This window comes from Terrapene carolina, unplaced genomic scaffold (assembly GCF_002925995.2).
Source record: "Terrapene carolina triunguis isolate 2854851 unplaced genomic scaffold, T_m_triunguis-2.0 Scaffold580, whole genome shotgun sequence".
NCBI classification, from domain to species: Eukaryota; Metazoa; Chordata; order Testudines; family Emydidae; genus Terrapene; species Terrapene triunguis.
The window spans coordinates 10,057,417-10,081,357 of NW_020664931.1; the positions used below are offsets into that span (position 1 = coordinate 10,057,417).

The 23,941-nt window shown below is 41.2% G+C and overlaps 1 protein-coding gene across 1 annotated transcript in view; it reads left to right on the top strand.

Moving 5' to 3' along the window:
• Positions 1–23,941, top strand: part of TRIO (trio Rho guanine nucleotide exchange factor) — a 307,445-nt gene that overhangs the window by 265,104 nt on the left and 18,400 nt on the right. Inside the window, exons 35-48 of the mRNA XM_029913308.1 lie at positions 362–510; positions 1,306–1,372; positions 4,275–4,378; positions 5,135–5,204; positions 6,299–6,388; positions 8,641–8,733; positions 9,361–9,411; positions 9,640–9,717; positions 10,270–10,461; positions 11,555–11,732; positions 12,652–13,409; positions 19,418–19,665; positions 21,057–21,195; positions 21,590–21,617. Of these exons, the coding sequence (XP_029769168.1) occupies positions 362–510; positions 1,306–1,372; positions 4,275–4,378; positions 5,135–5,204; positions 6,299–6,388; positions 8,641–8,733; positions 9,361–9,411; positions 9,640–9,717; positions 10,270–10,461; positions 11,555–11,732; positions 12,652–13,409; positions 19,418–19,665; positions 21,057–21,195; positions 21,590–21,617 (2,245 nt within the window). The remainder of the gene's footprint in view (positions 1–361; positions 511–1,305; positions 1,373–4,274; positions 4,379–5,134; positions 5,205–6,298; positions 6,389–8,640; positions 8,734–9,360; positions 9,412–9,639; positions 9,718–10,269; positions 10,462–11,554; positions 11,733–12,651; positions 13,410–19,417; positions 19,666–21,056; positions 21,196–21,589; positions 21,618–23,941) is intronic.

The following is a 23,941-nucleotide window of genomic DNA, read 5'->3' on the forward strand; positions in this document are numbered from 1 at the left end:
GGTTTTTGTGAGTCCCCTTGAATTTTTTCTGCCCTTGTCATTTAAATGCAATGGTGAGGATTTAAATTGTTCTAACTTCATTATAGTAATCTCTATTAAAAATTCAGCATTTACCAACAGTTACCACAGATTGGTAACAGTGTGACAAATTTTGACTTTTTAATGGCCACCCTAGAGCGCTGTCTTATTTTTTTTGAACTCACTAAGGTAATGTAAACATTTGAGTATAAAACAGAGGTTCCATATTTTTTAACAACTGTAAATGTGTATTCATTTTGTGCAGTGCTTTGTGAGTTTAAAGACAGCATGAATAGACGGCAAGATGAATAAATATTGCAACATTTTATGAATACACTTTTAGGCACTGGAAGATCGTCCAAGTTCACTGTTGGTAGACCAAGGTGACAGCAGCAGTCCATCTTTCAACCCTTCAGACAACTCCCTTCTCTCTTCCTCGTCACCCATAGATGAAATGGAAGAAAGGAAATCCAGCTCTTTAAAAAGACGACAGTAAGATTGGCTTACAAATTTATATTTCCCCTCTGTTCTCAATCAGGTAACATTTATAAAGTCCTTTGCATCCTTTCAAAACAGACTGTTTTAATTTAACAGAAGAAGTAGTTCTTTTTCCCTTCCAGCTTGCATGTTAGGCATCAAATGGATGATTTGGTTCTTCCTGAAAACCAGCTGTTGTTCAAAGAGAATTCTCAGGCATATTATTTCCAGTACTAAGTTCACCCAAAAGTCCTGTCAAACACGTCAGTCTCAGCCTTCATAGAGGAGGATGCTGGCTTTTAAATATTCTCAAGGGTATTTTTAGGTTCCAAAAACCATAAATCATTGCTTTTTCCTGAAACCGTCTTTCTCTACCTTGAACTCAAATGATAGTTGGGAAGATCCAGAAATATTCGTTGACATTTCAGCTGGTATTGAAGATTAATCGTATGTATGTCGGTGTTAAAATAATAAAGACATCTTCAGTTTGTTTGCTTATGAATCTCGTGCTGTTTCTTGTGAGTCAAATATTGGAATTCTTTTTAATTAATGTTTTAATTGTCCTGACCCATGCAGCAAAAGTCCTGGCTGCTGGAGCTATAGTTTAGTAAACACAAGAAGTAAGAATGACCTGAAGACAGTGAAGCATCCAGATTCGGAAAGTCAAATGTAAACTCTACTTTACTAAATGTGCATAACTGCAAACTTGTAAAATGTTGTATGCCCATTCTTAATCCTCTTTAAGAATTTTTATCCACATGAATACATTTTTCTCCCTGAATGTTTTTTCACCTTTCCCTCTCCTTGTAGCTATGTCTTACAGGAATTAGTGGAGACGGAGCGAGATTACGTCCGAGATCTGGGTTATGTAGTTGAGGTATGTTAGTTCAACCTTTCTAAATTGCTTTTATTAATCCCATTGCCAGTCATCTTTGTAGCTCGCACACTCTTCTGTTATAAGAAAAAGAACGAGTCTACTTTAGGTGTGGGTTTTTCTATAGGAATTTAAGAAAAAACAGGATTTGATATAGAATTCCCAGTGTCTCTCCTTCACACTATTTCATGCATCCTTTTTTTCCCTTATAAGAAGATTAGTTCTTTATCATTAATGTTTTAAACAGTGACACCCAATAACATCTGAAACAATAGGCACAGTTTAATTAGTTGAGGCAGTGTGGTCTAGTGGATAGACCGCTGGACTGGGACTCAGGAGACTTGGCTTCTACTCCTGACTCTGCTACTGCTCTACTGGGTGACATTAGGAAAGTCTCTTCACCTCTTTGTGTCTGTTTCCCATCTGCAGAATGGGGATTATGATACTGACCTGCTTTGTAAATTGCTTAGATCTGCTGATTTCCTGATTTAGCTAGTTCCAAATATGTTCCAGAAAATTACCTTTTTCCCAAGTTTAGACATATTCCTTAGAGGAGCTGGTTAACAGGTCTGTTAACTGGATTAAAAGCCATCTCCTAGGTGAGGCAGCAGCCCAGAGTGTTGAATAAATATCAGGTTTCAGAGTGGTAGCCCTGTTAGTCTGTATCCCCAAAAACAATGAGGAGTCCTTGTGGCACTTTAGAGACTAACAAATTTATTTGGGCATAAGCTTTTGTGGGCTAAAACCCACTTCATCAGATTCATGGAGTGGAACATACAGTAGGGAAGTATAAATACACAGCATATGAAAAGATGGGAGTTATCTTACCAAGTGGGGGGGTCAATGCTAATGAGCCAATTTAATTTAAGTTGGAAGTAGGCAATTCTCAACTGTTGACAAGAAGGGGTGGAAATCACTTTTGTAGTGTTAATGAGCCAATGTAAACAAGGTGGCCCATTTCAAACAGTTGACAAGAAGGTGTGAGTATTTAGCAAGGGGAAATTAGTTTTTGTCAAAACAACTAGGAGTACTTGTGGCACCTTAGAGACTAACACATTGATTTAGTTTCTGTAGTGACCCATCCACTGACTGTAGTTTTAAGAAAAACTTTAAGAAAAATTACAATATCCACCTGGTGAAGTGAAGAAACAGATTGACAGAGCCCGAAGTCACCTCCTACAAGACAGGCCCAACAAAGAAAGTAACAGAACACCACTAGCCGTCACATACAGCCCCCAACTAAAACCTCTCCAGCACATCATCCGGGATCTACAACCTATCCTGAAGTACAATCCCTCACTCTCACAGACCTTGGGAGACAGGCCAGTCCTCGCTTACAGACAGCCCCCCAACCTGAAGCAAATTCTCACCAGCAACTACACACCACAGAACAAAAACACTAACCCAGGAACCAAACCCTGCAACAAACCCCAGTGCCAACTATGTCCGCATATCTATTCAAGGGACACCATCATAGGACCTAACCACATCAGCCACACCATCAGGGGCTCATCACCTGCACATCTACCAATGTGATACATGCCATCATGTGCCAGCAATGCTCCTCTGCCATGTACATTGGCCAAACCGAACAGTCTCTGCGCAAAAGAATAAATGGACACAAATCTGACATCAGGAATTATAACATTCAAAAACCAGTAGGAGAACACTTCAGTCTCCCTGATCACTCAATAACAGACTTAAAAGTGGCAGTTCTTCAACAAAAAAACTTCAAAAACAGACTCCAACAAGAAACTGCAGAACTGGAATTAATTTGCAAACTGGACACCATCAAATTAGGCCTGAATAGAGACTGGGAATAGATGGGTCACTACAGAAACTAAATCAATTTGTTTGTCTCTAAGGTGCCACAAGTACTCCTAGTTGTTTTTACAAAAACTAATTTCCCCTTGCTAAATACTCAGTTTTAGCCCACGAAAGCTTATGCCCAAATAAATTTGTTAGTCTCTAAAGCGCCACAAGGACTCCTAGTTTTTTTTTTTAATAAATATCAGATACTCCAGGCCTTAAATGTACTAAACAAACAGTTATACAGACTTAGTATTTATTAAATAGGTGGGATCAAAGTATTACTCTATGTGCATGCTATGCTTGAAGGTCAGTGCTAATGTACAAGGTCTTAAGTATTCCAAGTTTAGTGGTTGACAAATACTCTTTTTACTGTGCTTAAATGGGAACTAGTAAGAAGGGAACTCTATTACAAGTTAAGGTTCCAGATTTTTTAAAAATTCTTCTTACTGTGGATTTCTTACAGACATTGATGAGAGACAATTTGTCAAATTCTTATTGGGGTACCATCCAGATAATCCTGTATTTCTTTCATTTTATGCATCTTTGTGCTTTGAAAGATGCTTTGTGAAAGATAATGTAAAAAAAATGACAATAAAATAGATGGAGAAGTATACCCCTTTTCAATAATTGTACAAGGTCACAGGGCTGGGAAGCTATAAGGCAAAAAAAAAAAAAAGCCTATTACCCTCAGTGTTTCAGATGGGACATCATAAAGTCATTTGGGACCACAATGAGGTCTCTGTAAATGGGAGGCTTACCAGGCAAAATATGAAAAGAAATGCTTTTTAGAACTGGGAAATGTGAAACTTTGATTTCATGTACTTGTGGGAAGTGAAAATACACTGAAAAATGAAATTAAAAAAACGGACTAAATTTAAATGTAGTCGAGACAAATCTTATTTCAATAAAATCGTTAATTTGACAGCTAAATATACTGCTACATGTAATATTGGATTCTTACACCCTATTGATTAAGTGACTTAAATAAGAGCTTGCAGTTTAAAAATTCTTAAGCTCCTTAAAGAGAGAGAGAGAAAGAAACCCACCGTTTAAACCTGGACATTTCACAAAGAATTGCTCTGGATTGTTTCAGGGTTACATGGCACTTATGAAAGAAGATGGTGTACCTGATGACATGAAGGGGAAAGACAAGATTGTATTCGGCAACATTCACCAAATTTACGACTGGCACAGAGAGTATGTATGTTTTTAATTTAAGAATTATCTGTTACTGGTAGAAAATAATTTTATAACATACTGAATGCACACAGGGAAAAAACCCTACATCTATACAATACTAGATGGCAATAAAAGTGTTTCAAAGGTTATAAAAACAAGAAAAAAGAAATTAAGAGCAGCTGGTCCTACACTTTTACAGTTAAAATTAATTTCTGAGTTGAGACTATTCCTATAGTTATTTGTATGGAAACTATTCAGGATAAATATGTAAACATATCAAGCATTTGGATTGACCTGTCTTGTATAGATAACATTTAATGTGACTATTTAGTTGATCCTATTAAGAATGCATTAAGGAAAAGAAAAAATCCCGTATCTTATGCAGTAACATGCGCTGTACTTACCTGTTCTTCTGACAGTGAGAGGCTAACCTGTGAATGGTCAAAAACAGTTTTTATTCTCAAATTTCAGTGGTAGTGTAGTTATGAGCACATCAAGGAGTCAGAATGAGTAGAAGAGAAATTTGAATCCCCATAGCAAACAAAAGGATTGCAATGATGAATCACTATGTTGCTTCTTTTTGTTCTTTACTTAAAAATGCCTCTTGCTTTGAAGCCCTGCAATATATTCTTTATATAGGCTTCAGTTGCAGATAGGACAAGGATCACAGCAGTGAAGAGAGTGTGAACACAAAGAATGCAACCACCACTTTGTTTTAACATTACCTGTTGCCATATAATGTGGTACAAGCTAAATGATTTCTTCTTTGTTCAGCTTCTTTTTAGGAGAATTGGAGAAGTGCCTTGAAGATCCAGAAAAACTGGGATACCTCTTCGTTAAGCATGTAAGTACAAACATCCTCTTTCAAGCAGGTAGTGCCAATGGCTGGTATTACTAGTGACTAACCTCACTATATAAAGGGTTTATCTGTGGAGCAGCACAGGTGAAAAGTCAGTAGAATAAAATAACACAGGGTAAGAGGCAGAGACACAGAATTAGGTTAACAGGGAGTCTAATTTTTGTTTGCAATGCCTTCTTGTGGAGAAAATTGTTAACAGGGTACCTGTCTCTCAAGTCAATCTCAGCTCCTCTTTTAGGAGGCTGCAGTTTCATATGACCAGATGAAAAAAATATCCTCTCAAATCCTAATGCAGTACTTACAGAGTAATAAAAACTCTAGATGGAAAAGATCTGTTTGGCACTGGGAGAACTGAGTGACCTATGGAGGATTGATTTTCTATCTCTGTATCTAGTCTAACATCAGATGTCTCTTTTTACCACTTACCTTGGAAGAAAAAGGTACAAGTTTAAGAGCCAGGAATTCATGAATTCTAATTCTGAGCTTTCCCCTGCAGCATTAGACAAGTCACTCACCTTTTTTTCCTTCCCGCCTTGCTGTAAAATGGAAATTAAAATAGTGCACTACACTTGGATACCACAGTAATCAGCACCTTAGAAGTAATTATGATAAATAATATCTCAAATGCTAATTTTGTGAAATACTTTGAAATTCAAAGTATTATATGCAACTCAGTTGTCTGTTTTTCCATGATTTTATCGTTCTCGGTGTCCCAATGTCAGGTGTATTTGTGTGGATGTTTGTGTAGTACCATGTTCAGATCTATAACTTCTGCATGTACAGTTACACTTTTGGGTCAGAGGTATCCAGTTTTCAACTAATAGTAACTCTTAGACAGATACTTCAAACTATTTGAGGATTTTTCTTTTCTGGCTAATTTCTTAATTTGTTATGTTTGAAGTATACCTGCTTATTTGTTCTTGATACAGAATTTATTCTACCAGAAGGCAGAATGACCCATTTAACGTAGAAGGATACATTTAGATATATGTGCTTTTTTATTATACTCCATCTCAGCCTGTCACTTTTTTTCTGACTGCAGTACATTATCTTTGTGTCTCTTTGTTTATTCTTCCTAGGAGAGAAGGTTGCACATGTACATAGTTTACTGCCAAAACAAACCAAAGTCTGAGCACATTGTCTCGGAATACATTGATACATTTTTTGAGGTAAGTCTCAGAGAGTAACATACATTTTCAGGGTGGAAGTTGGGTTTAATTTCAGACTATGAGAGTTCTTCTTTGCTCTTTAATTTTGTTGCTCTTTAAGAGATAGATTAGCACCGCTGCCACTACCCTCAGAAGGGGGCTGCTGGTATTCAAATTTGAGATAAATTCATTGATACCAAATGAATGAGCTTCACTCTTGGTAGGCCAAGGCAGGTGTTTTTAATGTACACCTCTACCCCAATATAACGCGACCCGATGTAACACGAATTCAGATATAACGCGGTAAAGCAGTGCTCCAGGGGGGTGGGGCTGCGCACTCCGGCGGATCAAAGCAAGTTCAATATAACGTGGTAAGATTTTTTGGCTCCCGAGGACAGCGTTATATCAGGGTAGAGGTGTATTATACTTATTATTAAACAGTAATGCAGACAGAGGAATGGATTACAATATAGATGCAAATTGCAACATTTGTTTTCGCTATACAGTATTTTTAAGACTCATCAGAAATTCAGATACTGTAGACAAAACATGAGGTGTTAAGACAAAACCTTTAGCTTAAGGTTTTGTCTTACATGTTTGTCATAATAGCTTATGTTCAGATCTCCTGCCAGTTCTACAGATCAACCCTAAGGGCCTTAAATAAGGCAGAAAAGTTGACAGTAGCAAAAATAAGTAAACTAAAAAGCAGATGATATGAACTATAAAGGTAATTTCTGTTCATTTTATAATTCGGGGTAAAACCTCCTTGAGACACTGATTCTGTACTCGTGATTCTGACAAAAGCACTGTTGAAGTTTGCGGGAATGTTTTATGAATAAACTAAGAATAAAATCCATTCCACCCTCCAGAATGCAGGAGTATTTGAGCTCTAGCTGGGTGGAATGAGGGGCTGTTGAGAAAGTAAAATCCACCTTTCCTTGCCAGGCTATGGGAGTTGTTTGAGGTTGCTGGTCCCCTTGAGGGCTGCTGGTCCCTTTTGAGGGTTGCTATTCCAGCCAGTGAGTTGGAATAGCAGTTTCCGTAATTGCACAGATATTGGTGAGACTGGATCTGTGGAGAGGTTGTTTTGAAGCCTCATCCCTGGTTTATTTCTTTGTGGCCATCAACACAGGATTATGTGGCCTGGGATAGAAATCCTTTCTGCAGCACATAGGACAGGAGGGGTGGGCAAACTTTTTGGCCCGAGGGCCACATCGGGGAATAGAAATTGTATGGTAGGCCATGAATGCTCACAAAATTGGGGTTGGGGTGTGGGCTCTGGGGATGAGGAGTTTGGGGTATAGGAGGGAGCTCTGGGCTGGGACCAAGGGGTTCAGAGGGCGGGAGGGGGATCAGGGGTGCAGGAGGGGTGCAGGTTCTGGCTGGGAGTGCGGGCTCTGGGTGGGGGCTGGGGATGAGAGCTTTGGGGTTCAGGAGAGTGCTCTGGGCTGGGATCAAGGAGTTTGGAGAGCGGGAGGGGGATCAGGGCTGGGGCAGGGGGTTGGGGCATGGGGAGAGGCTCAGGGGGTGCAGGCTCCGAGCGGCGCTTACCTCAAGTGGCATGTCCCTTCTCCAGCTCCTATGTGGAGGCGCGGGCAGATGGCTGCATGCTGCCCCATCTCCAGGTACCGCCCCTGCAGCTCACATTGGAGCGCATAGGAGCCAGAGTGAGGCCATGCCGTGACTTCTGGGAGCCGTGCGATGCAGCCGCCGACCCAGTGCCCCGTCTAGAGCACCAGAGCAGGGCCGAGCCATGTAGTGCAGCTTGCAGGCTGGCTTAAAACGGCTCGCGAGCCGGAGTTTGCCCACCCCTGGCATAGGAAGTGCAAAGGAATTTGTGTGACTGCTTTGCCAGCAGCTCCCTTCCCACATCGTCGCAGCCTCTCTGCCCATAGTATCATACTAGCTCTCCCCATGAGACCACCTTAAGATCTCAGTCCTGCAAATGCTTGAAGCATATGAGCATTACTATTGAATTCATGTGCATAAGCTTTTGCAGGTTTGGATCCAAAGTAAGGACTGAAGAACTGGGCCCCATGGTTATAAGAAAAGCTTTGAAAAGACAGAATTTGGAATACTTTGGGAATAAAGATGATACAAATAAAACAGGAATGGCTTTTAAGGTCACAAGAAAATGAGAATTTGGAGCACAAATTCAAGATTAAATTCATTTCTGCTCTCTGCCTTAGCTCCTTGACAGTAAAAGTACTGGTCTATATCCAAGTAAAACCAGTAAAATTTAAAGCTAACGCTCTTCATTTTACAACCTGTAGGACTTGAAGCAGCGCCTGGGCCACAGACTTCAGCTCACAGACTTGCTAATAAAACCAGTGCAGAGAATTATGAAATACCAATTGTTACTCAAGGTGAGGTGATGCTGGGTACCCTTTCAGTGTAACCACCTTTACTAAAGAAGAACTGAAAAATCTTATTACTGTTGGCGTTGTTTTTTGGGTAGTAGAATTGTAAATGGTGAAGGGGCTCTTTGTACTCAACATAAACCAGAATTTTTAATACTGTATTTCAGTTTGTTTCCTAACTTGGGTTCACATAGTTCTCTGAATCACAGTAAATAGCTTGGACCAAATTCTGATACAGTTTAAACCAGTGTAAATCCACATTAACTCTTCAGTGTAGTGGAAGGGTTTAGGATTTGCACCCATGTAACTGAAGGCAAAATTTGTTTGATTTTCCTCTGATTTTTTTCTTTAATTAATTTTATAATTCCTTTAGCACCTTTTGTGTGAGTGTTTGGCAAAATGTATTATTGACCCTTTCTACCAAAGAGGATTGATGACTCAGTAAATGTTCTTGAATGATCCGAAATCAGATGTGAAGCTTAGCACTAAAAACATACCTAACGCATGTCAGAAAGAGGCTTTGAAAAATTAAGTATTTTTATTATTTTCTTAAGAGCATCATTTGGAACATTTAATTCTCACACAATTAGGAGCCAGTTTGGACTTGAGATAATTTTACCTTTTCTCTTACAGGACTTCCTCAAATACTCTAAAAAAGCTAACCTTGACACAACAGAACTAGAGGTACTTTTGGCATTTTCTTTATTGACTTACATACTTCTGTTCCACACTTCTTTTACTTCCAGTGCAGTGCTTGTGAATAAGTCGGGTTATATAAAACTACTGTTCTGTTTCAGCTCTAATTGTCCTGCTGATTAAATACACTGAACTATGTTGTAAAGGCCCTGCCATGACACACACAATCCACCACTGGAGAGTTACATTTTGATTTTCTCTCCTTGGCTTTAACAGAGAGCTGTAGAGGTCATGTGCATAGTACCGAAACGGTGCAACGACATGATGAATGTTGGCCGCCTTCAAGGATTTGATGTAAGTTGGTTTTCTTTCTTAAAATGGTGCATACATTTCTGTTCTCTTTATGACATATTTCCAGATGAATTTATATTGTATCTGGGATGTTTCTGCATTTCTCACTATCTGGGAACAAATTTTTGCTCCTACTTATCTGTGTTAATGCAAAATGGGAAAGGAGAATCTTAATGTGAGCCCTGCCCAAGAGCAGGCCAGCCTGGTACATCGTTTGACCAACCTTCTCAAAAACATGACCTGTCTTGTCTCTCACATTGCTTGACTCCTATATGAGTAAAATTGATCCTCAGGAACTACCAGTGTGGGAAATGTTTTCAATATGACATTATCATTTTGAAATATCTTCTTGCAAGAAGTTAGTCAATTGCATACAAATGATTTAAAAGGGATTTTGAGTGAGTGAGTGCCTTTCTCTCATGTATCAATCAGTGAACATACATAAAAACTACTCTGAACACTAAAAAACCCTTGTAATGAGGTTTTATTTCTTGGAGAGGTTCAGAAAAATTAACTAATGGATTAAATGAATTTGTTTCTGCTTCTGTTTTTTAGGGTAAAATTGTAGCCCAGGGTAAACTCCTGCTGCAGGACACATTCCTGGTCACAGACCAGGACACGGGACTTCTGCCACGTTGCAAAGAAAGGCGGGTCTTCCTGTTTGAGCAGATTGTCATATTCAGTGAGCCACTAGATAAAAAGAAAGGTTTCTCCATGCCGGGATTCTTGTTTAAAAACAGTATCAAGGTAACTGTTGTCTGTGAGCATGATAGGGTTTGTACAGTGGGGTACCAAGGTAATCATTTTCTGGTAATGGCCTACCAACTCATGAACCTATGTCTTTACCAGTAAACCTAGAAGAATGGTAGCATTAAGCTCACTACTAAAAACACATGTAAACAATTCTGTGCTCAGCTGTGACAACACATTAAAATCTTTCCATGCCGGCTTTCTGACCTCTTCTGCCTTAAATACAGTAATATAAATGTACTCATTGTAACTTGATATGCCCTACACTAAGGGGCTGTGTCTCAACTCTGTGTTCACATCTTATCACAGATCATTGCAATACCTGCCCTTACAGTAACATGTCTGTATCGTAAAGCTTGAAGGCAGTAACTTGAAAGTATTAGTCCCCAAGAAATCTCAGCCCAAACCAAATGTGAATACTTGCCAACAGTACTGAAATCTTGACTAGAACGTCTGTCAAATCACATGACTCGACTTCCACAGGCTGATCCCTCAAACATTTTAGCCCTGCCCTGAAGCAGTAGTGTGCTGCACAGTTATGTTGGATACGCCCAGCAGTAATCTGACTGGGGGCTTCTGAGCAAGAGGGTAAATTGGTATGTGAATGGGTTGATCTGAGTGGCTATACTGAGCTATGCTTCATAGTCCTGCTCTGATTTGGCAGCTTGTACTTGTTTGGAAATAGTTGCATTCTTATAGTGGAATCTTTATAGGCTACAGATTAAAGTACAAAACTACTGTAGTATTTTAAATAAAAGGAAGGAGTGAGCGGAGGACTCTACTAAGGGGAATTTCACTGTGCTACCATGGAATGGATCGCATTTGACTTCTGTCTGACCTTGAGTCATAGTTTCTGAAATGCAAGATGCTCTTAGTGACTGTGTGAAATCTTAAGTGATGTGACAAGGATGACAAGTATCCATCATTAATCCTTAGTTTCATTTAATAATTTATTTTACAGTAATCCTGACTACATTAAATAATCATTATCTTAAATGTTTTGAAGACTTTAGAAGCTCAGAGCTCCTGGCTAGGGCTATTGGTGGTATCTTTGCAATACAATAGATACAATAAATTCTCTCTCATTAAGGTGAGTTGTCTTTGCCTGGAGGAAAACGTGGACAGTGATCCATGTAAATTTGCACTAACATCAAGAACAGGGGATGTCTTGGAGACCTTTGTTTTGCATTCTGCCAGTCCAGGCGTACGCCAATTGTGGATCCATGAAATCAACCAAATTCTGGAAAACCAGCGTAATTTTTTGAATGGTAAATCATTTGTGTTAATCTTTCTGCCCCAGGCTCGGTACTGGATGCCCCCAACTACTTGCTCTCCTTCATATTTCATCTGCTCTAGTTTAAGTAATACTCCAAAAGATTTCTTTCTTCTGGGGTGGTAGGCCTTTCAGCTGCGGGGGGACATGCCCATTGTTTTCACTTCCCAACAAATGTTTGAACTTGTGTAGTGGCCTGTGATTGACTATTTCAAAGTGCTTTATAGGAAAGAATTAAAAATGACAACGTCCCTCTGATATGAGGAAATAGTGTATCCACTTTAAACAAATGGGAGTTTTTGGAGGGCTGAACCAAAGTGACTGCCTAACATTACAGTATAAATGTATTTCAGTTGCATTACTTCATAGTTTTTTCAACAGCATTTAGTACTATAACATTTAGTGTCACTAGGAGAAAGCTAGGAAAAGCTAGTAATTGCCACTGATCTCAAAAGGGTCTGTTCACTGACCTTCACACTAGTGTTTCTAGCTTTGAATCACTCGTTCTTCCTCAGCATAGATTTTTTTTTTTTCATTGTGAAAGAACTGGTTTAAAAATCATGTAAGAAAACCTGTTGGAAACAGGATGTGGTGGTTAGAGCACAGGACTGGGAGCTGGGAGTTGTGGCAGGTATTTACAACTAAGCCACTGACTTGTGACCTAGGAGAAATTGCTTAACCTCTGCCGCAGCTTCCCCGTCTGTTTTGGGAATATAATCTTACCCACCAACCTACCTTGCAGGGATGTCTTGAAGCATTAATGTCTGTAAAGCATTTTGAGGTCAGTGGGTTAAAGGTGTAATGTAAGAATAAAGTTTGTTTTTGATCAAACTCTAAGGTTGCATTAAACATATCCAGCTTTAACCTGCCCTCTTCTCTCTCCCTCTGCTCCTTCCCCTGTTTTTAAATTGCAGCCTTGACATCACCAATTGAGTATCAGAAGAACCACAGTAGCGGTGGCGGTGGCAGCAGCAACAGCAGCGGCCCCAGCAGCTGTAGCGGAATTACCAGCTCCAGCCGTAGCAGGCCCTCCCGGATCCCCCAGCCTGTCAGACACCATTCCCCAGTCCTGGTCTCCTCTGCAGCCTCCGCCCAAGCAGAGGCAGACAAGATGTCAGGTATGTCCATTCATAATCCCTCCCTGCCACCCCACAGCACATCCCTAGAGACTGGCCTCAGCCAGCCAGCCAGGCACCCTCCCATTGCAGAACCGGATGGTCCTGAGAAAGCCGCTGAGCAGATTCCCAAGATGAAAGTTATTGAGAGCCCCAGGAAGACAGCTGGAAACGTTTCTGGGTCAGCAGACGGAGCCCAGAAAGAATTGCGTGGGAGCTCGGAGGACAATCGCTCAAGGAGCAGCATAGGATCTCTGACGCTCGGGAAGCCAAGGCCAGGAGCCATCTCTCCAATGAACTCTCCTCTCTCAACGACTTTCCCTTCTCCTTTTGGCAAGGAAACCTTTCCACCCAGCAGTCCCCTGCAAAAGGGCTCCTTTTGGAGCTCCATCCCAGCATCCCCTGCCAGCCGCCCTGGCTCCTTCACTTTCCCTGGGGACAATGACTCCCTCCAGCGCCAGGTCCACCGCCACTCTTCACACAGCAAGGACACAGACCGCATGAGCACATGCTCCTCGACCAGCGAGCAGTCAGTTCACTCCACCCAAAGTAATGGGGTAAGAGCGGAGCACCTCTGTCCTGCGAGCTCTTCTAAAACCTTCCCATGCTCCCCTTCTGTGCGTTACCATCACTCTCCATACTAACTTCTGGCTCTCCAGTGCTGCACTGCTCTGAAATAATCAACTGTTCCAATATCTTCTCTACACAAACAAATAGAATATATATTCTATGTCTGTGTGTGTATGCATAAAACAGACTTGTGATATGTATACAGACACAACACAACTGCTAACAAAGTTGTGACTTCCACCTCTGCTGAAAACATAAATCACTAGTCTGATTCCTACTAACTTGCTCTCCTGGCTTTTTTGTCTCTAATCCGAAGGCAGATAATTAACATGCTGAATTTGACAATCACATGGCCTCTGTTTGTGCGCCACCAACAGCGTTTTTTAAATTTCTGGTTGGCCAATTGTCTTGGGGCTTCCCCCCCCACACACACATCCATCCCTTTTTTGTTTTTTTCCTATATAGTTTTTACTTTGGTGAGGCATCCACGTCACACTCCCTGGGTTGCCTTATTTTACTCCTTTCAGCCTTAATTGAACTGCAGCATTCTTTTCACTCATCATCTTTAAATCCCATATCAGGTCAGTGAAGCTTCCAAGTATCAACTGAAAACACACAAACCAAAAAAAACCCTTATCACTGTCAGCCCCCAAAAAGTTAGAAAGTGGAAATATTCACTCCACGTTTTTATTCCCCTATGTAAAAGAAACTGTGTTAGGGCATCTGGAGATTCAACCTTTTAATCTGCACTTTTTTGTGTGTGGGGGAAAAAAGGTTAACAGAATCCACATCCTCTACCGATGTCCACCAGGAAACGCAACATAGTGATCATGGGGCATGTGCAAATTTAATGCACAACAAATGAATGTCACTCACTGTGAATGTGATAGGCATGTCACCATGCCTTTTACCAGCATTTGGTTTTCCCTCACTAAGTGTTGTATTCACAAGTGTTTGTTTTTTCAGTACCTGTCACAGCTCCTACACAATACCAATTGCAAATCACCTAACCTGCAATACTTTTTTAAACGCATGCACTTCTTGATAGAATTGTTTAACATATAGAGCTCTCTCTTGATGTTTTAGTTATTACACTTACCTTTGTAATAGCCTTAGAGGAAAAAAATTGTGCTTTGCATGTATTCTTTTTTATTTGATCTGGTCTCCTTTCTAATTTTCATTTGGTTTGGCTTTGTCTTGCCTTTATCTTTTTCTTTAGTCTAGCAGAATGTTATGTTAATGTGATATCTAGGGTAAATAGATGTCTTTTCAATAAATGAATAGAGCATTAATAAGATAAGATATTTTTATGTATACTAAAGCAATAAACACCAATTTCTTCTGTCATTCCCAAATAAGGCTTTAAATCAGTTATTAAAATTCCATTTTTTGAACAGGGACATTCATGCAAACTTGAAAGGGAGGCCATAATTTCTGTGTTTGCTTTCTACAGTAGCCAACACTATCTAAATATGCCTTCTCCCTCACAACTCACCTTCTCTTTTAGCTTGATTATAGAGGTAGGTCATAATTTTACATCTATAATGTCACTTTCTGTCGTCATACAAGGTGATGTCACATATTTTAACTTAGTGACTTCACTCTGTGATCGACTAATTGGAGAAAATGAGCTGTGAAGGTTTGTCCTTAAATTTGACGTACACCTCTACCCCAATATAACGCTGTCCTCGGGAGCCAAAAAATCTTACCGCGTTATAGGTGAAACCGCGTTATATCGAACTTGCTTTGATCCGCCGGAGTGCGCAGCCCCGCCCCCCCGGAGCACTGCTTTACCGCGTTATATCCGAATTCGTGTTATATCGGGTGGCGTTATATCAGGGTAGAGGTGTATTCATTTGTGGATGTGTGTTTGTACATATTTACACACACATATATAGATGTAGTTAATTTATATGTGTAAAAATATACATACACGTGCACTCACGTATGCATGTGTTTCTGTTTCATAACTGAAAAGGGGGCAACCCTGAAAAACACATGAAATGAACCTTCTAGTCTGGCTCTTGTAAAAGCTGTGAGAAACACCTATTCAAAACATAGAAGATTTCTACTTAGTAGGATTGTCAAGTATGTGGAAACAATTCTTGGTTAAGTTTTTACGGTACACAGTGCTTGGATTATGGGGGAAAAGTAGGGGGGACATGGTACTTTGCAGGTTTTCCCTTCTTGGGCTAGATTGCTGTGCAGTTTCCCTGACAGTACTAGCAGTTAGCAAGTAGTTCTGGTGGGATGATTCACATGTTTGCAATGTTAAAATCAATGGTTATAACCTATTTAGGAAGGAGCAAACAGGCAAAAGGAGACTGGGAATGACACTCTATGTCAAAAATGGCATTATCTGTTTCCGAGTCACTGATAACTCAAGAAAAAATGATCTTGAATGCTTATGGATCAATGTCTTATCAGATAATTCACAAGATGGGGTATTAGTTGGTGTCTGCTGCAGACCCCCAAACAGGATGGCCAGCTTCTTTCACATCTATGTATAATGGATAGGAAAAAAAGCAGCGTGATCATGGGGACTTCAGTTTAAGTGACATTCTGGAATGTGTCTTGCTGCCAGTATTAAAACATCCCTGGAATTTCTAAATATTATGATAATCTCCTAACTCAAAAAGTGTTGCATCCAACATGGGGGAATTCTATATTAGACCTCTTCTTGACAGATAAAGAGGAACTGATCACAGAACTAAAAATTAGAGGTAACTTAGATACAAATGATCATGACTCGATCACATTTATAATGTGCAAACAGAATAAAGTCCAGATCACTAATAAATGTGTTCTTGATGCTTTAATAGGCCCAGTTTCACAAAGCTGAAAGCAATTACAAGCCAAATTAGCTGGGCGGCATAATTTAATCAGAAATATGTGAATGATAATTGGGAATTGTTTAAGAACGTGTAACTAGATTCCCATATTGGTTAAAAAAGAAAAAAAAACTACCTGGTACAGAAGGGGAGTGAAGGCAACTATAAAAAATTTAAAAATAATGTATAGCAAATCGAAGAAAGGGGAAGTTAATAGTAATGAATATAAATCAGAAATTAGAAATTACAGAAGATTGATAAGGAAAGCAAAGGGACACAAGGAGAAATCTATGGCCAGCAGAGTTAAGGATGATAACTAGGTAATCTTTAGTAGGAGTAGAGAGATTATTTTACTTCTGTACTTTCCACTGGTGCAGCCACTGCTGGAAAACAATTCAAGAATGTTGATAAATTGGAAAGAGTTTACAGAAGAGTCACAAGAATAGTTAAAGGGTCAGAAAACATGCTGATAGTGATGGACTCAAGGGACTCAATCTATTTAGTTTAACAAAGAGAAGGTTTGAGGGGTGACTTGATTACAGTCTATATGTACCTTATGGGGAACAAATATTTGATAATTGGCTCTTCAGTCTAGCAGAAAAAGGTATAATACAGTTCAGTGGCTGGAAGTTGAAGCTAGACAAATTGAGAAAGGAATTAAGGTGTACATTTTTAACAGTGAGGGAAGCAAACATTTGGAACAATTTACCAGGGTTGTGATGGATTCTCAATCGTGGACAATTTTTAAATTAGGATTGGATGTTTTTCGAAATGATATGCTCTAGAAATTACTCTGGGAAAGGTCTCTCCAAGGCCAGGCAGGCAGTTTGCAGATGCTCCCTCCTCAGACATGCCGTTTACAGGGACCATTGATTCCCTAGGGTGAGGGAGTCAACCTGGGTTCTTTTTGTCTTGAGTATTGTTAACTGTAATACAAAGTCAGTTAACTGGAATTTAGATAATTATCTTATTGGGGTATGCAGCCCAGAATAAAATCCTGTTCCCTCACCCAGAGCTCTTTGTGCTCTGTCATGATACTGGGAGTGAAATGCAGTACATACTTACTTTAATCACCAGAGCAGTATTACAGGTAATACTAAGATATTTAGTAGAGTCTAAAGACCCCACTGTGCTAGGTACTGTGCCAACACATAATCAGAGAGAGTTCCTACCCCTAATAACTTGAATTCAAAATAGATGGGACACACACAAAAGTGTTAGGAGAAACAGCAGCACTGAGAGGTGTGGTGACATGCTCACGGTCGCACAGCTGGTAGATGGAAGAGCCAGGAATAGAACTCCCAGCCCAGTGCACTGTGCGTGGAACCATGCTGCCTACAGTGATGACTCAGAATATACACCAGGAGCAGTTGTGTTGAATAAGAAGGTGCCATTCGAGCAGGCTTTAGTCTCCTGACCACGACCACATATTAAACACTGGGCCAAACTATCATTTACACTGGTGTAAATCTGAAGAAACTTAATATTGATGTAACTGAGCAGATTGTGGCCCATTTTCTTTTCATTTTCACTTACAGGTGAAAATGAAATTTCCTTATTTCAGGACATAGACGGCTTATATTGATTATCAGATAGGAGTGGCTTAATAATGGGGAGACAGTTGAATTCTTGCCCTCTCTACTGAGACTGCCAGCACAGGGTGCATTTTCTGTTGGGGACTTTTCACCATCAGCTTAATGTCTTTGGGCTATTGACCAGCCATTGGGTGGTGGTAGTGATAATAGTCATTGACTTAAGATATAGTCAGAGCAGCAACGCTTATGCCACATTGTTATTCTCTGGAATCATCCAGTCCCCCAGTTTACAGGCTGGCTTACTTTTAACTCCTTCCTAAGGGAACTGGATGGTTCAGGGCCAAGCTATATGGAGTTGGTTTGTTAGTCTGATGAGAAATTGTATGTTGACATTCATTAAACTTCAGAAGCAAGCATAAGGTAGTCGCAAGAGGAAATAGCTAGACCTGATTTTTCAGGTGGAACCACTGTCAGGACAGATAACTTTTCTTGGCTGAAAAACTTTGATAGTGTGATTTACATCATCTGAGTTATTGATCAGTCATTACATTTGTTGCCAATGCTTATTAAGGAGAAAGGCAAAAAATTCAGATATACCCATACAATGTTGAGTCCATGCCTGTAACTACACGCGCTTCTAATGGTTGTACTTACTGATAGAATATGAGAAAAAGGATAGCTATAAATGGGTTGATTAATGCTCTATTTTTTCCGGGGGGGGGGGGGGGAGGGGGGCACAAGGGAGAGGGTTTTTAAAAACAAAAACAAAAAAACCCTAAAAAGTAGGTAATTTATCTCATCCTACACATTTAAAAATAAAGAATAAAAAAACCACACAAACTAACCTATCAGAGGGGTAGCCGTGTTAGTCTGTATCCACAAAAACAACGAGGAGTCCGGTGGCACCTTAAAGACTAACAGATTTATTTGGGCATAAGCTTTCATGGGTAAAAAACCCACTTCTTCAGATACCTGGAGTGGATCCATGCATTTGAAGAAGTGGGTTTTTTACCCACGAAAGCTTATGCCCAAACAAATCTGTTAGTCTTTACAAACGAAACTGGCAAGCATTAATGTTTTAGAGAGACAATAACAAACGCCAATTCATTTTGCCCTTTTGTACCTTATTATACGCAATATGCAAGATTGGGCTAAGCTCCAACAAATGAAGCAAGGTGAGAATGATCATCTGCTTCAATGCTGAATTTCCCAACTTTGATTAGGTTGGGTTCTAGCCTTAATTTTTGGTCTCTTTCAAATTGTGATTTATAATGCCTCCTAATGGCTAATCCCATATACTGTAGTTTGCTTTTGTAGGTACTAAAAGGGTGTGTCATGAAGCTTCAATAAAACTGGGATCCATAGAATAATAAATAAAAGTAACAAATGTGGGGGGAAATCCCCAGTTCTTCACCAGCTTTCTGTAATGGCAGGTAATAGTATATTTTATTTGTGTAAATGACAAAGATACAGTAGACCAGGCATGGGCAAAAAGAAGGATAAACTCCTGGGACTACACATTGTTTAGTGTCGCAGTACAATGTAATTTTAAGTGTCCTCTGTGTGAGCTCTAAACTCGATCCCATTTTTTCCCCTCCCTTCTCTGTCCCTACCCCATTAATACTACAGAGTGAAAGTAGCAGCAGTAGCAATATCTCCACCATGCTGGTGACACACGATTACACGGCAGTGAAGGAGGATGAGATAAATGTCTACCAAGGAGAGGTCGTGCAAATTCTAGCCAGCAACCAACAGAACATGTTTTTGGTGTTCAGAGCCGCCACTGACCAGTGCCCTGCAGCCGAGGGCTGGATTCCCGGCTATGTCTTGGGGCATACCAGTGCAGTCATCATTGACAACCATGATGGAACAATCAAGTGAGTGTCTGGATTTCTTCAGAAGAGAAGAGGGTTTGCACATGTTTTATGTTACTTGAGCATTTTGTAAAAAGGTTTACAATTAAATCAGGATTTGAACCTTCTAAACTAAAAGTTTATGTGAACTTCCAGAAGGAAATGGACATCATGTGTGATGAAGTCCTGGAAGATATCTGGTGTGTCTTGGTGTCAGTAAAACTGATTTATAGGTTGGATGTTTGCTATGATAGAAATGTTTAAGAAACCCATGTAGGTATTTTCTTTATTACAAATGCTGTTGAGGTTTCCTGAAATGATACCTAATGTTATTGAGAGAAGGCTAATGTGCACTCAAACTTAACCTTTCCCATAATAAAAGAATCAAGAGAGCTGAAATGGAAATTAAGGCAAACTTGAAATGGAATAATTTATTAAGAATTAGGCATTTCTATTAATAAGAGTAATAAACTGTAGTTACACCAATTAAGATGAGATTACCGGGGCTGCTAGTTCTTGTGCTTTAAAGTACAAAGGTGGTTGTTGGCATGAAAGTATATTTCTCCCCATACTGTAGTATTGGAAAATTGGATAATTTAGGGGGGGGGGTTACATTTGTATCTGAAACATTTGTCGGTCAGTGTTGGAGACATAGGCACCGACTCCATGGGTGCTCCGGGGCTGGAGCACCCACAGGGAAAAAATGGCGAGTGCTGAGCACCCACCGGCAGCTCCGCCCAGCACCTCCGGCCCACCAGCGGGCTCCACAAATCAGTGTCTCCCCCTCCCTGCCAGTGCCTCCCTCCGGCAGTGAACAGCTGTTTCGTGATGTTCAGGAGGCTGGGGGGGAGGAGCAAGGACGCGGTGCACTCGGGGGGGCGGGGCTTGGGGGGGGAAGGTCTTGGGGGAAGGGGTGGAGTGGGGGCGGAGCCGGGGTTGAGCACCCCCCATCACTTTGAAAAGTCAGTGCCTGTGGTTGGAGACAGGACTGATGGGCCATTGCTGTGTTTGACTGACAGTGTCCATGATTTTATGAAAGGCTTAGCTTCATAGGTAAGATTCCATACATTACAATGCTTCTCATTGATCCTTTCATTTTGTCTACAGTTTTAAACAAAGGCAAAATGTCTCCTGTACTTACCCTGCATCCTTTAATTTTGTAATTTTTTGCAGAAATACACTGAGATCAAAATTGATACTTTTAGCATGAAAGGGTCACCAGGAAATCTAAGATTTCTTGAAGATATTTTGTGAGTTTCCTTTACAGCTCCCATACTCAACAGGACTGGACTCTGCAATCTTGTGTCTTAGATATTACAGACATTAAAATTTTCCAATGCAAGTGAAGTTAAACAGCACAATGCCCTGCTGAGGGCTCAAAAGAGTTGAACACAATGTTAATGTTCTGCCTTCAGGAAGTCAACATCTTGGCACACAGCACTCCGTTTAAGGAAGAAATCTGAGAAAAAAGATAAAGACGGCAAAAGGGAAGGCAAGCTAGAAAATGGTTATCGCAAATCCCGAGAAGGACTTGCCAACAAGGTTTCCGTGAAGGTAAATGCTACAAGGATATGGTATTTCAAAAATGATCCTGTGGGGTAAGTTAAAATCATGGGTCAAATTCGTTTCTTGTGTAACAGCATTGGTCTGAGTGGCATTAGACCAAGCAGGAATTTGGCTCAGGTATGTGTGATTCTTGATGTTGTTTCTCCAAATTCAGAGCATGTGGAAGTGATCCTCCAGTTTGGGGCTGTGATGCCGTTCCAAAGTGAATATGGGGAGAGTGGTATGGCCAAAACACTGAGTTGCAGCTGCTTCTGTGCTTTTGTGGGTCTGACTAAAACCCATCGCCATGCTAAATGGTTTTCATTTTAGACCATTGGAAATAATATTGGTTTTAAGAATGTTACTTGAAAGAAATAATTAATTCACTTTCTCTCATTTTCAGCTTCTCAACCCCAACTACATTTATGACGGTAAGTTGTTCTAATAATTAAAAGCCATAGTAACTGTAGTTTGAGGAAAACATACTTTGCATTGTATCTGCTAATGGAATTTTTGAGTGTAGGAGAAACCACTCCTCGTTGCTTCATCACAAAAAAAAGTCGCTTGATGTGACAGACATCAGGAATTGACTGTATTGTATCTTAAAAGCTTGAAGGTTTTTTGGAGAAGGGAGGCAGTCCATGAAGTATGTGCTGTGGTATTATCTTGGAACTTTGGGCATATATCCACAATTAAATAATAATGAATACATATTGTACTGTATAACATACCTTTAAGAAATGGGCAAAGACACCACTGCTAACAGATTCTCACCCACTTCTTTCTTCTCCCTACCCAATATGGCTTAGGCCTGAAAAAAGAGATGGGTCTTGTATTGAACACAGAAGGCCGGTAAAATCCAGGCTGAGTTGGACATGGGGGAAAACAAGATCTAGAATTGAGAACCCTCCCCCAAGAATGCCATGCCTCCATTCCCTCACCTTCAAATCTAGGGCATGTTAACAAGAGCACCTCAAATGCAAGGGCTGATCTGACCTACGAGTAAACAGAAAACCTGTGTGTTTGCTGAACTTTGCTAACATCCACATATTGGATTGAGTACAGCATTCTGCACCAGCTCTGGCTTCTGAGTGATCTTCAAATATAAATGCTATCCAATAATCCAGTTGTGAGGTGATGAATACATGGATTGCTCTGGCAAGACCCAGATCTTGAAGAGAACATAATTTCGTAGGTACCTTAGGTTTCGTCTTCGAGGAGTGTCCCTGTGGGTGCTCCACTTTAGGTGTCTTGGTGCCCTGCACTTCTAGTCGGAGACTTGTGGTAGCAGTGCCCCATTTGGCCGCGCACATGCGGCAGTCATCTTGCACCACTCCGAGTAGCTACCCCATGCACGCAGCCAACCACTACCCAGTTCCTTCTCTACTGTCCTTGGTTTCGGTCGGAACGACAGCAGCGCCCTTATCTACTCTCATGTTCCTTTTATCTTCTCTTTTCTCAGTTAATTTTCCTCATTGTTTATCTCTCCGTTCATTTTTCTTTCATTTTTCACATTTATAAAAAAAACACTTTTCCGTTTTTCTCCCCGCCTCTGGCAGGCAGCCGCCGAAGAGGCATTAGAATGGGACTATTCCCATTCTTCATTCAGCTAGCCTCTCAGACATGCCTGGCTCTCCAGGTTTCAAGCACTGTCTGACCTTCAGACTCTCAATACCAGTGACAGGCGGCCACTCGCAGTGGGGTAGACACACACTACCCAAAAGTGTTCCCACTGCAAGAAACTCACAGTGTGGACAAGAAAGGCCAGGGACCTCCAATTAAAACTTTTAATGAGGAGGAGATCCCTCGACCCTTAGTCCAGGACACCTCCTCGCCCGTCCTCACCTGCAGCTGCCTGAGATGTGGGGTCCTCTTCAAAAATGGCTGCTAAGGACCCTGGTCCTACCAAATCCACAAAAAAGAGGTCTCACTCCTCGCCACGCCGGGATTCACCTCCAAAAAAGCAATCCCCGACCGCAAAAACTGGGTCAGAGCACCGGACCGCAAGGCACCAGGACCGTCTGGTACCAAGACGTCCCAAGGAACAAAAGACTCTGTGCGGTCTCGCTCTCATAGCAGCAAAACTAAGTTTCATAGCTCGGCACCGAGGGAACAGAAACTTCAGGCACAGCACAGCGCTGTGGCGCCTGCTTCACCAATACAATGTGACAAGTCTGCAGCACCGACTACGCTCCCTCTGGTTCCCAGCCTGAGCTTTCCTGTGCTGCCAGCACTGAGTGTCCCGGTACCGCAACAGTCTGTCAGCCATGCAGACCTCTTCATTGCATCCACCCGCTCTTTGGCACTCCGGCCAGAGTCAGGGCCAAGCTTTATCACTACGCTCGCTAGCTCGGCCTCTCCTCTCTCCGCTGTTGAAGAGGAGGAAGTGGAGACAGGAGTGGGCACACCTCACCGCTCCTCTCCTAAACCTGGACCCACTCGGCCACAGGGCGTGGGTTGGCAACCCCCACAATGGGTGTCCCCTCCCATGGCCTTCCCACCGCAGTGGGCATACTGGGACCCCTGGGCATTATAAAGAGCCCAAAACACCCAGCCATCCAATCCATCCAGGACACAGTGATCACCTCCATCTGCTCCAGCTTCCCCAGAACTGCTGGAGGAGGAAGCTGAAGAATCTGTCGACAGGCCGGAGGGTGACACTCTCCCACCTACCCACATCCTGACTTCGTCTCCGGACGAAACAATAATGCCGCCTCCCCCCCCCCCCCCCCCCCCCCCCCCCCCCCCCCCCCCC